This window comes from Myodes glareolus, chromosome 15 (assembly GCF_982192425.1).
Source record: "Myodes glareolus chromosome 15, mMyoGla1.1, whole genome shotgun sequence".
Lineage (NCBI taxonomy): Eukaryota > Metazoa > Chordata > Mammalia > Rodentia > Cricetidae > Myodes > Myodes glareolus.
The window spans coordinates 52,181,912-52,199,396 of record NC_142040.1 but is presented as its reverse complement, the minus strand read 5'-3'; the positions used below and the strand labels follow the sequence as shown (position 1 = coordinate 52,199,396).

Here is a 17,485-nt window from a genome sequence, read left to right as displayed (position 1 = left end):
GTCTACTCATATCAATCCTACACTCTTCTCCCTGTGAAAGTCACAGTGTCTAGGCAGTAATAAACAGCATTCTAGTGGAGTTCATGTAAATTTCTAAATGAAGAGATATAGCAAAACTTTAGGAATTGTACCTGTCATACACGACAGAATAAAGAGAACCCTTAACCTAGTCATTCCTGTGGCCATGAAGGCAAACAGAGTTTTGCATCAGTGACCGACAACTGAGTGAGTTCATTGTAAGATAAGCTGAGGAGAGGAAAATAGTGATTGAAACTGAAGAGAAAGAAAAGAAATGGTTGCAAGACATGTACAAGACCAACTGAGATTTTTTAAAACCACGGGAGTCTATGAGGCGGAAGATGTAGACGCAGCTCACGGCTAAATTCAAAACAGCTCTGTGAAATAGTAAAATCTTCTGAAATACAAGTTACTCTGTTCTACTCAAATTCTGTACACTGATGAAATGCAAAACCTCACATAGAAGAAGAGGCAAGTTTGAAACATGTGCTGAGCTTCTACCTGGAACCAGGCACCAGAGTATGTGAATTTTCCTTTGCTTCTCACGACTTGCAAAGCAAGCATCACATCTGTATCTACAGGGAAGAACGGCGAGGTTCAAAGACCATAAAACATTGTTTCTGGGCAAGGAACTTGTGAGATCAAAGACCAACAGAAAGGCTCACACATATCGATTGGGAAGCTTGGACTTTATTGATAGCACAGCATTAAAATTATGAAAAATATTACGATGAATAATTTAAAGAAATAGTGATTTTATAAAGTAAATTGCACTTTAGTATACATTATCGTTTTTCAAACCAGCTTATGATCTCAAGTAACTCTTTATAGTCTACCCTTAGATAATTACAAAAAGAAATAAAGGTTTTAAATTTAACTGATAATGGTTTTTGTAAAGAAACCTCTTTTTTAGTATTATAATTCCTTTGTTCAGACTCTTGGAATCTTGTTCACTTGCATAAGCTCAGGTCTTACAAACCAGTAGGGGGCAGACAACAATTTCTGATGTCTTTGACTGGGCTCCTGTGTCTCCTCCTCTCTGACTGGTTACCTAACTCCAGCCTGATAGCGCTTCCTTAGCAACTTGGTTGCCCTGGGAGACGGGAAGACGCAGTCCCACTGACCACATTCCTGGCAAATTCCTAGCACCTACTAGCGGTGAAAGGCGCCAGAGAACTATGTCGGAGATCCTGTGCCAGTGGCTCAACCAGGAGTTGAAGGTGTCCCGGACCGTGAGTGAGTGACCATAGCCTAGGGCAAGCGACGAGGGAAATATGGGGGTGGTGGGGGGAAATGCGCTGATAGAAAGTGTCCCCTGAGTGGCTAGCAGCGTCCCACAGTGCAGGCCAGCACTCCTCAGTCCTACCTAGACACCTGGAGCCTTCTCATTGCATCCTGCCTCTGGCATTACCCTTCATGCCTTCTCAGCCCTCAGAATTTCTGACCTAGTCTGTATTTCTAAGCAGTCACGGATGCTTCAGGTCGAGGCACTGGTCTGCTCCTATGAGGAGGAAACCTTGTTAGTGTCTGCAGTCTGACCCTGACCTTGCTTCCCAGTTAACTCTCTCTACTAAACAATAAATGGGTCGATTTACCGGTTTTAGGAACTTTCATCTCAGTTCACAAACGTTAGCTGTTTGAGGTGCTTCCTTTTCTACTTTGCTAAGCTAACCTTAGTTAATTTTATTAAAGGCACAAAGCTGTGCTCGAAACTCCTAAAGTCTTATGGCCCAGAAAGTCCCAAACACTTCAGATTTGGTGAGAAGCAACACTTCCAAGCTTAGCACTTCAGTATGCTTTTTCTCCTCTTTGAGGGGAGGGATTAATGCTTCTCAGGGGGGAGCTTATTTTCAAGTGCTATGGATTTTCCTCAAGGCAAGACATTTTCAGGACAAATCATTTCAATCTGTCTTCCCAGAGGAACCCTTGCCTCCCTGCCAATTGCTACCGATGTGGGCAGCGTTGCCAGTTCATCCCTGGGTCATCATCCCTGCTAGGTCAGTGGTGTTTGTGCAGGTGTGAAATACCCAGTGACAACCCAAGGATCTTCAACACACAGCATCCCAAGCTGCATTTCTTGAGGCATAACTTTAGGCTTATTATTTGCTAAGCTGCCTCCACCCTGTTATGAGCAATAATAATTTTTTTCAGTGTTCTGTCTCTTTGTACCTCTGAGAGTTTCTCTGCTCAAATATGATGCTAAATTCAGGACAGTATTTAGCATTTAGCAATTATTCTTTCTCTCTCACCATATTGCCCCAAAATATAATATCAGACATGAAGTTGTACTATTTGGAGATACCAGTTGCACATTTCTTAGCTTAAGTTAGTTAACTTATTTGATAATAAAATCTATACCATTTCCTTAAGCCCTTAAGACCTTTGTAGAGTAAAATGCTTTTGAAAATGTAAATAAAGTTAATCATAACCATGCAAACACTAGATACTGTTATAATATTAATAAGTTTGAGAAATTTGGTTTTGGAAGGAAGTATGACTTCATTCTGTGAAGATTAAAAGCTTGGAGACATTTTAAATAAAAATTATAATGCCACAAGCTGTGAGTGGAAAATTCCCAGCATCTTTTTTCCTCAAGTATAAATCTGGAAATTGTTAGCAGAGACACCCCATGCTAATTTCATTTTAAACACTAGCAATGCAGCCATTGCTGAATCCCAATTGCTGCAAGATGTCTGAGGAGACAGTCTGATGTAGCCAAATTATGCATGTAAAGGGCTATCCTGAGTACGGGGAATATATTCAGTTGTGTTTGTTATCCAGATAGGATTCTGATGTACCTAAGGCACCACACAGACTCTTGCAGAAGAGTTCTATGGGGTGTGGTGGAAGATTTTGAATACTTTGTAAACATATGATGGAAGCAAACAGTGTAAGTTAAGAACGTAATTTGGTCATTCCTGGATAACAGCTGTGTGAGAGCAAGGGATCAGAGTGCGGACTGTCTGGCTCTAAATTTCTTCTTCATCATTATGAGTCAGTAGCCTAAAGTTCACTGTACTAAAAAGAGTATTTGTAATGATGCTTCATCGGTTGTATCAAGGTTAAATGTCATAATACACATAAAACACTGAATAGTTCTTGGGGCGGGCATAGTGAGTAAAACTCACTTATCATCTTCAGTCGTCTTACAAAGCAACAACATAGGATATTTGAACAAGGATATATATTGCTGTGTTGATTCTGAAAGAGAAATAATCCGAACAGCCTTTAATCGAGTAATAATTGCCTACACCACATTCTCTTATACTATAAATTACTGTGAAACTATTGAATGAATGGGATACATGTTTCAATATCACAGATTTTTGTGTATTTATTTGAGTTAAAATATTGTAGGTTATTGTAGCTGGTATAATTACAGTTTAATCAACTATAAAACATGTATACACATATATACACAGGCATTGGGGAAAAGAAACACGTTTACTGTGCTGTATTAACTATATTGCTAACATGCCCATAAATCTTCATATTGTTTTTTACTTTAACATAATGGAAGTATGTGAAGATATAATCTAGAATGTCAATACTGGTTACTCTGAGGAGGCAAACATTTATACATTGCCTCCACACATTTCTATTATTTGGATTGAGCGAGTGTTGCTTTTAGAATTTAAAATATTCAATATAGTATTGAAATGAGAAGTTCAAAAGTGAAAATCAAACTTCTTGAAAAATAAGAGAAAAAACTTTAGTTGAAACGTGTATGCTTTCATAACAAAGTATTTTATGGACTCGTTGAAGAGTTATTTTCTCAAATAAAAAATGTAGTGGAAATATTAAGAACATAGTTGTAGGCTACTGATCCTTTTTATGGTAGACTGTGCTAAGACATTTTATATTTTTATTTTCTGTTAAAAATGTATAAAAGCAATGTCTCCAAGTAAAGATGATAATGAGAATATTTGGGAATTGGTCTAGGATACACTGTTAATAAGTTGTCAAGCTAAGTTATTAACCTAGATATTTGACTTCTGTTCTTAGGCACTAAGTTCTATACTAGTGTTTACAGTTAGGAATATTTATTAGTATCTATGAGCCAATCCATCTACCTTCTCAACATTCATTTAAACCCACTTTTAAGGGCTGTCATCCTATTTGGATTTTTTTCTTTTAAAGTATTGCATTCTAACACTTAGTTTCCCTGGCAAGTTGTAAGGTTTAATTCCCAAATGGCTGGACAGCAAAGGTGCTATTATTAGTGTCTGATTAGGAGTGGTTCAGTCCATTCATTGCTTGTGCAGCAAAAATCAAATCAAAACAAAACCGAATTTTCTCCATGGGTGCTGGAGTTGTAAATTTACATTCTCATGATTTCGCAGCAGTACTTTACCCCGAGCCATCTCGCCAACACCACACTCTGTTATGCTACAGATTAAACATTGCCTCTTTCTTTAAGAGCAAATAAGTATCAGAATTCTACAACAGAAATTCTGCATAAATGACATATGCTGTGTTGGCTATTTTTATATCAACTTTGCACAAGATAGAGTCATTGGAGAAGAGGAAGCCTCAGTTGAGAATATGTCTCCATAAGATCTGGCTGTAGGCAAACCTCTTGGGTGTTTTTTTATTTAATGATTGATGTGGGAGGGCCCAGCCCATTGTGGGTAGGGCCACAACTGGACTACTGATCTGGGTTCTGTAAGAAAGCAGGCTGATTTTGGAAGTCGGTGCAGTGGTTCTTCAGTTACCACAAGACTCCTCTATACCACTCTTGGGCATAAACCCAAATGATGCTGAATCATACCACAAGGATATTTGCTCAACTATGCTCACTGCAGCTTCATTCATGATAGAAACAACCTGAATGTGACTCATAATAGAAACAACCTGAACATGACTCTATTGAGGAATGGGTAAAGAAAATGTGGTGCAATTACACAATATTACTCCACTCTTAAGAACGAGGGCACAAGGGAATATAAAGGAAAATGGATGAATTCATCCTGAGTGAGTTATTTGTATAGATCAGATTAACCATAAAGAGAATCATACCTAACAGTTCATGTCTCTTAGGCTCTGACCATGGATAAATTGAGAAATCTAAGTAAACTTATCATGTGGCCATAAAATTATTATAGATACTCTCATGGAACACTAAAGAGAAAGCTGCATCCAGGAAATCAGTATCTGATATTGCAAATAGGAATAAATATCTCTAGGTCTTATTTTTCGTCCCAGGGAAGTGGTAACTACTGTGTATTTGAGAAGATAGCAGGTAATCATCGATGGCTAGTGACAACCCAGCTGGCATCTGCTAGTAACCTCTATTTCAAAATTTTCCCATCTCTCACCTTAGAATATTTCCCAGCGTGGTTTCTTTTACAAAACGTATTTCATGGTATATATGAAAGAAACAAAAGTAAATCATTACTTTACTTTGAACTGTGTCTTGAGAAGCAACTTGAGCCTTTGAAATCTCAGCTTTGTGAGTGAGGAAGCTCAAGCAAGTTCTTAGGATTTCTCTGATACTAATCACGGTAGATTTTATAATATGAAATGACAAATTCTTATGAAGAGAAGGTCATCAGGCTAAGTATTATTGGAAAATTAACATGATTCATAACTTTGCTTCCTGACATAAAGGAAAACATATTTATAGATCAAATTGCTTATCATCTATCAGAATTATCTGTTATCACACAATCCTTAAATCAGGCCATTGCTTGCTTTCTATTGTGTTTCCGAGGGTCACATTTTATCAATATATTGATTAAAAAGAGATTAGATTATAATCTAATCTCACCCCCACATATTTATGAAAGGCACACTGCTTAAAAAAATCTCTACTTTCCTTATATAACTAAAAGCTCCTAAACTTTCAATCATTGTAAATTCTTCTGTTATGAGAGTATCATTGTTGTATTGTCAATCAGTAAGCACAAAGAATATTGTTCACATGGAATTTTAATTAAATAGTTCATTTGTGTGTTTTGTCAAATATACTTCTTATTTATATCTTTTTAATAGTTGGGTTTTCACAAATGCCCAATTTAGTCTTTCTATATTAAATATTAGTAGTTCTTGAGAGTTGCCTTGAATTTTATGAACATACTCTGTTGTTCATATGGTTGATTCTTTGAGACAGATTTATCCATCTCTGCCTTAGGTGTCCTAGAATACATGGTGATCCATCTGTCTCAGTGCCTAAGTGTTGGGATTACTGGCCTTCACCACCATGTTCAGATGGTTATACATTATTGAGATATTTTCGTAGGTTTGTTTTTAATCTGATGAGGGAATAACTTTGGTCTCTCTGTGTCCATCTAACATACTCACCTGCACTTGTACCCCGTAGCATGTTGGGACGCAGTCAGAAGGCCTTTGCCAGGTTCTTATACTTTGGTACTGAACTTTGTCACTTCAGAAATGTGACAAAGATTTTAAATAAGAAAATGTTTTGTGTTTTTCTGCTATAGTAACACAAACTGAACAATGGCAAGAAATTGTTTAGTTCTTATTTGAGGTATTGTATCAACACATAAATTAAATGATACAGGATTAGAACTTGTCCAGCTAGGCCTTTAAATTGACTGTCTCTAGATCCCGATGTGGGAGTCCCCTCTGTGTTCTGTGATTACCATTAATGAATAAAGAAACTGCTTTGAACCTATAGCAAGGCAGAACTTAAGCAGGCAGGGAAAGCTAGGCTGAATGCTGGGAGAAAGAAGGGAGGAGTCAGAGAGAAGCCATGGAGCCGCTGCCAGAGTCAGGCATGCCAAAACTTTGCCGGTAAGCCACTGCCATGTGGTGATACACAGATTAATAGAAATGCGATAAATTAATATGTAAGCGTTAGCCAATAAGAAGCTAGAGCTAATGAGTCAAGCAGTGCTTTAATTAATACAGTATCTATGTGATTATTTGTGATTATTCTTTTCAGTGTTAGGATCATTAAAAATCATATTGCTTCTGGTGGAAAATATTACATATGTATTATCTAGTCACTAAGCAGCATTTTCCTTTATTACAACACAGAATTTTTCCACTAGAAATCAATATAGCAAGTATAAAACCAGCCAGCATTGTGTAAACCAGAACTGATATTTTAATACCAGAGTTTCATGATAATAATGATATCAAATGTTTTCATAATTGAAATTCTATGAAATAGAAATTAAGATTTCATTTCCAATATAAATCTTGAGATTCTGATAAAACCTTCCTCCAGTGGAGGAAATCATAAAGGTCAGCCATCCTTATATCTGAAGGGAAAATGCTCAAGGTCCTCCAGGCAAAAGCCACAGCTCACAGCTGCAGCTGACTGAAGCAAGTTTGAGTGGTTGCAAGGTAAGAATCTATGCAACCTCTCTGTGAGGGTCTTAGGAAGGACTTGGGCTCCCAGTGAGTGTTGCTGAGGAAGATTTTTGGAAATGGTGATTTTTCCTGAGTCCAATCCTCTCAAAAACTAGCAAATTCTCTGATTTTATTTCTTAATGTCATACCTAGCAACAGGGAGAAGAAAGCAGAGTACAGTAATGGTTAATGAGAAAACAGTCATCATGAATAAATACTGTCCATATTAGGGAATCTTTGGTCCCATTAGTGTTCTAGACAGCTGTTATGAGGAGGTCGCTTGTTTGTTTCCCAGCTGCCCAGCAGCTCAGACCTGAAATAATCACACAGAAACTATACTATTTAAAACACTGCTTGGCCCATTAGCTCTAGCTTCTTATTGGCTAACACTTATACCTTAATTTAACCCATTTCTAGTAATTGGTGTATCACATGGCTATGGCTTACCAGGTAAAGTTCCTAGCATCTGTCTCCAGTGGGGCAACATGGATTCTCTCTGATTCTGCCTCCTTTCTTCCAGTATTCAGCTTAATTTTCCCCGCATACCTCTGTTCCCTGCACAGGCCCAAGACAGTTTCTTTATTAACCATTGGTATTCACAGCATACGGAGGGGAATCCCACATCAGACAGCCTTTGGTTTTGTCTCTGTTCAGACATAATTTCAATGGGTTTGTTGTTTGATCCCCCGGGACCACAAACCAACCTTATCTGCAGTTAGTATGCTGAGAAATTGGTTATGCTCACTACAAGAAGGCCAAGGTCTTTCTGTGAGGGCTGGCCAGCTCCAAGGAAGGCAGAGGCTTCTCAGAAACAGGCCGTTTTCCAGCTGCCAGCAGTGGCCTTTATCTCTTTCAAAGGAAAATAAATTTGCTTGATTTTCAAGCATGCACTTGAGATGTAGATAGGATCTTTCCTCCCATCATAGGGAGCAAATGCCACTGAGCATAGAGTGACATGGATTTTGGTCTTTTATCTACAATCTCTAAGGCAGAATTCTTTGGAATTTATCATTTGTTTGGTTGAAATATCTAACAAAGCATGTTACAGGGCTGTTTAGTGTTTTTATCTCATTGATAGAAACCATTCAATATTTTTCTGTACAAATCAGCTGAGTCTAGATGTTTGGTCAGAAATGTGAAGGTGTTATATATATTCAAATGTTTGCTTTCTGGACAGTGAAACACTCTTTGGAGAAGTGTTCATGCAACATCACCACTGAAGTTCTATTACTGAGTATGTAGACTGCATAGCTAACATGACCCACTGTCTTTCTAGAAGAGTATAATCATGACAATAAAATCTCCTCTGAACACACTGTGGCTCAGTCATGACTTCAGGAACTTTATGTGCAATGTCTCATTTAATTCTCAAATAATTCTTTATGGACGATGGTCCAGTCTTTCTCTTTTACACATAAAAATCTATGACTTTTAATTAGGTAAGGTTAAGTGATGTGTACAAAGAACAGTAATAAAACCAAGCCCCTTCTTGTATAACCTTAGCTTCCACTTTGGACTGTGAATGTTTTTAAGTGTGTTCTCCAGCTAGCACTGGTCCACAATGATAGAGAAGCACACGGACCATTTCACCTGTGGCAGGAATATGACAGACCTATCACAGAGGATGACATTAAATATTTTGGTCCCATGTGAGTTTCAGTGATGAGCACCAGACCTGTGGCTTGCATGGTTGCACATGGGGCTGAGTTTCTCCCTAACAACCTCGATCTCAGATGATAAACAACCTGTGTTAAAGACGAGCACTGCCCCTTGCACATTTCTTAAACTATTTACTATTCATAGTCCCGGAGTAAACTTGCCACTTCTTACATTGGGAATGCCAACTGGTAGTAGAGTTAATCCATGGAAGTGATTACTATGAATGCAGTCATACTATTTAGTGATACTGAATGGGAAGAAAAAAAAAAACACAGCTAAACTAAAATGAGCAACACCTTCCCTGACTATGACTTTCCCTGAATTATCCTTTGCTTATGCTCCTCCTTTGCTTTTTGTCTTGTTATGTCCTGTTAATGTGTATTAATGATAATTCTGCATTGATAAGAGATTGTTCCCTTTTAATTTACATATCCGTATTGTTCCCACTTTTTTCCTTTCCCTTTCTCTGCATCATTGTTTGCATGTATTCTTTTCTGTTTTTTTTTTCATTTTTTACAATCTTCTTCGTTGCTCTTACCATTTAATGTATTTTTTCTCAGTGTAATTTTTTTTGCTGGTCATTACACAGTAAATCTGAAGTCCTTATTGCATGAAAACCTGCTGATCAATGTCATATTTTCATTATAAACTATTCTGGCAGTGAAATAACTGATTACTCTTTCTTTGACTTTATGCCATAAACACTTCTATTTTATCTATATTTGGAGTTGCATAATTAATATTCTCTGCAATTTCAAAGGAAGTGAATTATCATTTTATTTTTTAAGCAAATCTTTTTGTAGCAAAAACTTTGCTGCTGATCATCTTTATCTGCTATATCGAGGGTGACAGGGTAGTATTAACCCACATCTGAGTTATTTGCAGCTTGAACTCCAGGCATTGGATTGGCATAAACAAGCACAGGGCAAGATACAGAGGGAAGCAGTCATGGAAGCAGATAGAGCAACAGCTTCTGCACAGAAAGCAAAGTACCAAAAAATTGAACCCAAATTCCAAAGATATAGGGCCTGGAAGAAATATATATCTACAATCTGACCATGGCTCCAGATGCAGTGGCTTTATTAGAAAACTAAGAGAAGGGGAATGGATTACAGAATAGGCTAGGGATGAATTACAGAAGAGGCTAGTGATAAAACTGAAAAGAAAGATGCAATTAGCAGTAGAGGTAGAATGTCCCATTGGGGATAGTGACAGCAGCCAGGGAACAGCTTTGTTGTGTACCAGATCTTCAAGGGCATAGAAAGGAACCATAGAATTGGAGGCAATGATGGCACAGTTCTGTCCTATGGAGGAAGTAACTCTTGGGATTTTATTATTAGATAGCTGAAGAATCATATCAGATGGCACTTTCATTTAATGAGAGATCATGCCAATCTTCACAAGTTCTTCTGATGGCATCACAAATGTTGCCATAGTAAGTTAAGGACAGTAGGTACTGTGGTTATGAAGGATGAGCTTATTTCATGGAAGTAATATGTACTATGAGTTATGAATTGTCATTCCAGAGGTGCTGTAGGAATTCATACCACCAGTAACCTTTAAGTTACCCACCCACTTGGGCATGGCCTCTTATACTATAAATGCCCATGTAAAGCACATGGTTCCCCTCTCTTCCTGCTGTGGGATTTTGTTGCTGTTCCCCATTTGAGCAGAGGACTGTGATCTGTGAGTCTATGCCTAAATAAATAACCTTTTATTATACTCAATTCTGAGCTAGTTTGGGATTTCTTTTTTAACATCTATCTTCATCTGGCACCCAACATGGGGCATGACCCCACAACCCTGAGATTAAGAGTCTCATGCTCTTCTGACTGAGCTTACCTGGCAGCTGGGAAACAAGCAGCAGCTCCTTATAACACAGAGGTGTCCACTATTTAAAGGCAATTTCTTAAGGACAGGTATGACTGACTAGGAGCCCAAATTCATCGACATTGAACATGTTCTATGATGAGTAGCTTTAAAATAATAATTCAATTGGTCTCTTGAGGACAAACTTATGGAAGGCCATAATGAGTACCAGATTTGTCACTTTAGAGGAAATTTCCATGAGGAACAGATATTATCATTTTAACTCACCCTAAAAATTAGAATTTATTCAGATTAAATACTATGAGAACAAGTATCAAGCAAGTTTTATTTAAAATTGTGTCTTGGGGTCAGATGTGAAAACATTTATGGTGGACTAGAGTCCCCTGGGTTTTGTCTTTGAGAACAGCTCACCTCATTCCCTACTACCACCCTCTTTGCATCCATACAAAGGGACATTTTGTAAAGAAAAAATAATTAAGAACTTGAAATGTTTATCTTGTTGTGTCTGGCTTTCCTCTATGGCATAGTTGCCATTTTTATTCACTTACCTGCAAATCCCATAATTTCAGTTTTCTCTACAACTGAAGAGATTATTATCTACATGTTCCAGGTTTTCATCATCTATTCCTCATTTGAAGGACATTTAGGTGATTTCCATTTCGTAGCTTATTGTGAATAGATTGACTGTAAATATGGTTGATGAGAAAGTATCTGTGGAATAGGATGTGGAGTCCTTCAGGAAAATGCCGGGGAATGGTATAGCTAGGTCATATGGTAGACACGTTATTTGATTTTTGAGAATTTGTTGCACCATTTTACCTAGGTCTGTACCAATCTGCAATCTCTCCAACAGTGACTGAGGGCTCCCCTTTCCCATGTCCTCAACACTATTTGCTGTTAGTTATTTTGTTGACCTTAACTATTCTGACTGTAGAAAGATGAAATCTCAAAGTTGCTTTAATTTGCATTATACTAATTATTAAGGATGCTGAACATATTTAAAAATATTTATTAGTCATCTTTATTTCTTTTTAGAATTCTCTGTTCTGAGCTATTACCATCATTCCACAGAACATAAACTGGGCAGTGGTGATCTGTCTGAACCATGAAACAAGATCCCAATTTTGTCCATTATGGGTTTTTTTTTAAAGTATGGAAGATTTTTGTACATCTCCTAATAATATACAGGTTAAAATTAAATCTATATTTTAAAATTTAGGTTGCATCTCAGTTGGACAAAATATAGTATCCCTATAGATTGGAGACTTTGCTTAAGTATTTGGAGCACAGTTTCATAGAATACTTTGACAGTTTTATTAGATTAAGATTATTTATTAATTTAATTAGAAAAGATTTTCCACTTCTTTCAAAATTTTGTTTACCATCAACTACTGGATTGTTTTTGGGAAACTTAATGTCTATTGTTAAGTCTTTTACATTGGTTATTAGAAGATGTTTCTATAAATATAATCAGGACATGATGTGTTTGTGCTCAGTAATGCTGGCTTGACTACATACATCACAAAATAATTTACTTTTTTATTTCAATGATTTAAATTTTAGGTCCCAAGTCATTTGCAAAGGCATTTTCTAATGGCTATCTAATTGGAGAAGTTCTGTACAAGTTTGAACTTCAGAGTGATTTTTCTGAATTTTCAGAGAGCAGGTCAGTAAAGTTATTTTATTCATCAAAAATTCAATATTTTTGGCATTTAGGCCTTTGTTATCTCAAGAATACAACTGAGAGAAATGAATGTGTTTGCAACAAGACTGCTTCTGTAGTAAAATCACGATTTATTCCTTCCATACCTCTGTAGTCTTTGCCCAGATTTCTCCATTTTTTGTTACTGCAGTGTTCTTATTTTGAGATTTTTATTTATTTTTATTTTATGTGTGTGAGTGTTTGCCTGAATGTCTGTGCACCACATGCATACAGTGTTCACAGAAGCCAGAAGAAGGTGTCAAATCCCCTGAGACTGGAGATGCAGACAATTGTGAGCTGCTTAGTGGGTGCAGGGAATCAAACCCCGATCCTCTGGAATAATAACCAGACATGTATCTTTGCATATTGTTATTCTTTCACTTTTTTCCATGAAAAACCCTTATTCATTCTTAGGATCCAACTGCAAATCCACCATTCTTTAAGCCTCATAAGTCTGCTGGCAGATTTCACCCTTTGCCTTCTCTGTTCCAGTGATACTTAGAGGATACTTTCCCTTATTATGTTCAGTTATGATTGTTTGTTTATATCAGTTCTTATTAGAGTAACTGCCAAAGCCAGGTCTCCAAAGTTATTCAAAATTATTGTAAAAATGACCTAACACATGTTAGCTCCTTGTGCTGGTTAGTTTTTTTTTGTCAACTTGACAAAAAATAGAGTTGCTTGGGAAGCGAGAGCTTGAAGAATTGCCTCCATAAGATTGGCCTGCGGACATGTCTTTGTTCCTGTCTGAAATGAAAATTATAAATTATATGCTGCCAAAAACATGAACTTACATGTCTTCGAAATGACTTAATTCTAAGTAGAACTTGTCTAACTCTGGGAGGATTCTTTACTTTAAAACCATCTTAGCGTTGCCAAAGCAGATTAGTTAAAAGGAAAACAAATTGTGAATAAGGAACTATCTTTTGGAGGGCAGCCCTTCTCATGTTGAGAGAAAGTGTGTTATGTTACCTGGTGGCAAGTAGCAGAAGAGACCTAAGTCCCTTAGCAAACGAAGACTATCAGCAGAGGGCGAGGAAACTTTTCCCAGTGCACCTTCCTTATTCCCTCAGAGGTCATCATTTACATCATAGGCTTTGTCTCTGGAGCAAAGATGTCCCAGCTGCTTTTCATATTCAAAAACAAGAGCTGATTATCCTACTATGCTGGCTGTGCAGATGCTTTAACAATCACAGGTTCCCTATACTCCTACAAGTTGTGATCCTCAAATTTGACTGATTGGGAATTTAGAATATTCATTAATTCTTTCAGGGAGAATTATCGTTTGGGTAGTTGGACTAGTTCATTAACACCATCTAAAAACCAAACAGTAAGCTAAACTGTAACATTCACAGCAAACCCTGCATTCAGGAAGCTATGTGAAACAAGTGAGAAGAGGGGATCAGTTCTTCTGACTGTAGGGATGAGCTTTGCAAAAAATGGAAACAATTCGCGATTGCTTTTGTATTCTCCCTTCTGCATTATAATGTCTCGAAATACTGCAGTCCAGCATACGACACAGACCTAAGTTGGATAGATAACTCTCAGGCCCTGTCTTTCTGGATGTGTATGGTGGATAAAGTACATGAGACTATAGACATTTTGCACAATCACTCAGAGATATGGCAACTCTTGATTCTGAGCAATAACTTTTGGTATGAACTTTGATTTACATTCAAGTATAATCTGTCCTGTTTTTGTATTAAAAAACAAATTTGAATGTTGGAAGCTGAGATAAGAAGAAACCAGGCCAAAGGCTAGACCTGATGTGTGTAACTGTCTTGATGACAGTGTCACGGTGGTTAAAATGCATCAAATACCTCTCCCATCCATCATCAAATTCATTAATAACCAACAGCTGCAAACCATTTGAGACGTCTGAAGCAGCATCTCAATTTTTTATTGCTCTTTATTTAAATATATTTCTTATTAACTATGAGCACATCTTGTTATTTTTTTAACACTTCACTATTTTTTAAAATTTTTCTTGTATGGGGTTTTTCCTGCATATATGTATGTGTAACACATGGATGTGTAATGCCTATGGAAGTCAGAATATGGCAATGGATCCGCTGAAACTGGAATTAGAGATGCCTGTTAGCTGACATGTGGGTGCAGAGAATCTAACCTGTATCCTCTGGAAGTGCAACAAGTGATCTTAAGTTACCTATCTTGCCCTATATATGTCAACAAATCTTTGAAATTAACTAAACTTAATAAATAGGTATACCCTTAGTACCAATGGTTATTTGAATAAAATGTCAATTAGGGGAATAAAATGAATTCATTAGTTTCTTAAAGCCTGAGGCAATGTTGAAATTAAATCATTAAAAATAAATATAATTTCAAATTATAGAATCCTTTTCACTTCAAAGAATTACTATAAAGCACATACTGAAGGGTAACATAATGGATTCCATAGCTAATATCATTTACTTAAAAATTATAGACAGCGTCTGAGAGGGTCATTGTTAGGCTTGTCATTATAAAATTTAGGACTAATAAAAGATTTTAGCAATAATAAATGATAACTTAATGCAATGGGCATTTGTACTGACATTTTGACTTTAGGATAAAGTATAATTATCAAAACTGTAGTCTTTTTATCCACTTAGAAGAATACTTAGAGGTTGTCTGTTTTTGTACTTACTTCCCATACAAAATTTTATTATAAATTTACGGCATAAAACATGTACAATTAATGAATTTTAGCTGCTACAAGAAAAATAAAATTCAGGTAAACGTGGCCAATGGGAGATGTCTCCATGTGTTTTCATCACTGTGTCCTTTAAGAGAAAGGAAACATTTAAGCATGGAGTAATTTAGAGTTGTGTCTTAACAGCACTGCTGAGACTTGGTGTTTCTTTTAAATTCAGTGTTAATGTCTATTCTGAACATTTCATCACATTTAGGGGTTCCACTGCCAAACTTAACAATTTCTCCCGCTTGGAGCCAACCCTTCACCTGCTGGGTGTGCAGTTTGATCAGAATGTGGCCCAAAGTATCATCACAGAGAAGCCAGGAGCAGCAACAAAGCTCCTCTATCAATTGTACATTGCTCTTCAGAAAAAGAAGAAAACCGGGCTGACTGGATTAGAAATACAAACCATGCAACCCCAGACAAACCTAAGGCTTCAAGCACTCAAAAGTGAGGCTTTTCGAGAGGTGGGTACATAAAGAGACCTAATAGGCTTTCTTCGAGGGACAAGGTGGTGCAGCAAACTGGCTGGGAGATTGTAGTTCTGAGGAAACTCCACTGAAGCTGCTAGTATCATTGGCCATTCTGGGTATTATTTTATGCTAAAGCTTGTCATTTGTTTATCTGCCCTTTCTGTCTCCCTGCTTCTTATCGACACTACAGAACTTAGTATCCTAGTCTGTTCCTGTTTCCCAGTACTTTTTCTCTTTCCAGTTTGAGACTGTAAATAATTACATCATTCTCCCTTCCCCTTTCCTCTCTTCTAAATGCATACTTTCTTTTTATTTGTTAGTACATGCGTATATCATATAATATTACATGTAAATGTATATACAAATACATATACACATATATACCTAACTATAATCTGATAAATGTGCACACATACCAACCAGTACTTTCTATGTCCACTCCTTTCCCCTCCGTGTCTTCTGCTATTTTGTTGGCTCAGATTTGTTCAGGGACCACACAGCAACCTACTAGCCTGTCTTCTAAGCATCAGGCTTTTTGTGAGATAATGAAATTCTTTGACACAGACTTTTTCTGTTTTATACAATATCTATATTGTATCTCCATCTGAAAATGAACTTTGCAGTCATTCACTAAGAGTCTCAACATTACTTCTCTGTATTACTCAGCACAGGTTCATCGAATAGGTGTCCTTGAACATGTCCAGACCATTCAGCCTTTTCTTTCACCCAAGCACCCCAATCCCACCTCTCCTCCTTTCCAACAGCCTTTCTCATCCCTGCTGTTAACCCAGTTCACATGGATTCTTCCTTTGTGACTGCTAAGGTGGTAACCTCTTGGTGCCTACATTGCTGGCTAACTATTTCTTATCGGTTTGTCATGTGATCTTAAGGTTTGGGTACCTCAAATTCAAGGAAAATGCCTTGTAAAATATTCGATCATTTTAAGTATTCAAAAAATGCATCTTGATGAAATTTTAGCCCTTTTAGTTGGCAAGTCTCTCTAGTTCTTTTGAGGATTTTTGTTGTTGTTGTTTTTGATTTTTTGGTGTTTTTTTGTTTTTGTTTGTTTGTTTGTCTTGAGGAAAATCAAGTGAAAGGTAAATTTTCCAGGCTTCTGGATTAACAGTCAGGGCTGCACTCACACTGAGGCCTAAATGGAAATCGGCAAACTTTAAACTTTAAATTTCAAAGTAACAATGGTATAGCAGATGTGAGAGCTACTTCCGTTTTCAAATTGTTCTGCTTTGATTGGATATCATTAATCTGGTAGCAAAGTACACTGAGATTACCATGGGCAGAACAGGTACTAGATTAGGCATAAATCTAAGCAAGTCAGTGCTGAATTCTCCTTCATGGACAAGCTTGGTAAACTGAATTCAGTCACTGAGGAACTTCTGACTTAGTTTTCCCAGCTGTGTTAACAAAGTTGATTATTTCTGCCTGCCATGACACTGCACTTTTGTGTTGTTTGAGGAAGATATTTTATAACCAACTGGAAGAACGTCCAGAGTCAATCACCTATTAGGTAGCTATTTATTGAGTTTCCATTTTAGGTCAATCACTTGCAAGTGAGTAACACTGGGAAAGTCCCAACCCACTTCATGTTCGCATGCCAGCAAGAGAAAAATGTGTCAGTAGAGTGGGAATTACATCATAGTGATTTCAAGAGGAGGGAGAAGGGAGGACAGATTATCTTCTCAAAAAACACGGAGGCAAAGGAAATAAGAAAATAATAGCAATAACTTTGGAAATAGGAGTTCAAAGGAAGCATGAAATATATTTCAT

At 37.1% G+C, this 17,485-nt stretch overlaps 1 protein-coding gene across 4 annotated transcripts in view; it reads left to right on the top strand.

Annotated features, from left to right (window-relative positions):
- The first annotated feature begins 1,060 nt into the window (after nucleotides 1-1,060).
- Nucleotides 1,061-17,485, top strand: part of Spef2 (sperm flagellar and cilia associated 2) — a 157,091-nt gene continuing 140,666 nt past the window's right edge. For 2 of the 4 annotated variants that reach the window (XM_085676648.2, XM_087896945.1), the window contains exons 1-3: nucleotides 1,065-1,254; nucleotides 12,391-12,493; nucleotides 15,442-15,694. In XM_085676648.2, the coding sequence (XP_085532774.2) occupies nucleotides 1,197-1,254; nucleotides 12,391-12,493; nucleotides 15,442-15,694 (414 nt within the window). In that variant the 5' untranslated portion in view covers nucleotides 1,065-1,196. Of the gene's footprint in view, nucleotides 1,255-12,390; nucleotides 12,494-15,441; nucleotides 15,695-17,485 lie in introns of all 4 variants that reach the window. The other 2 variants (XM_048429300.3, XM_048429290.3) reach the window with 2 other exon arrangements.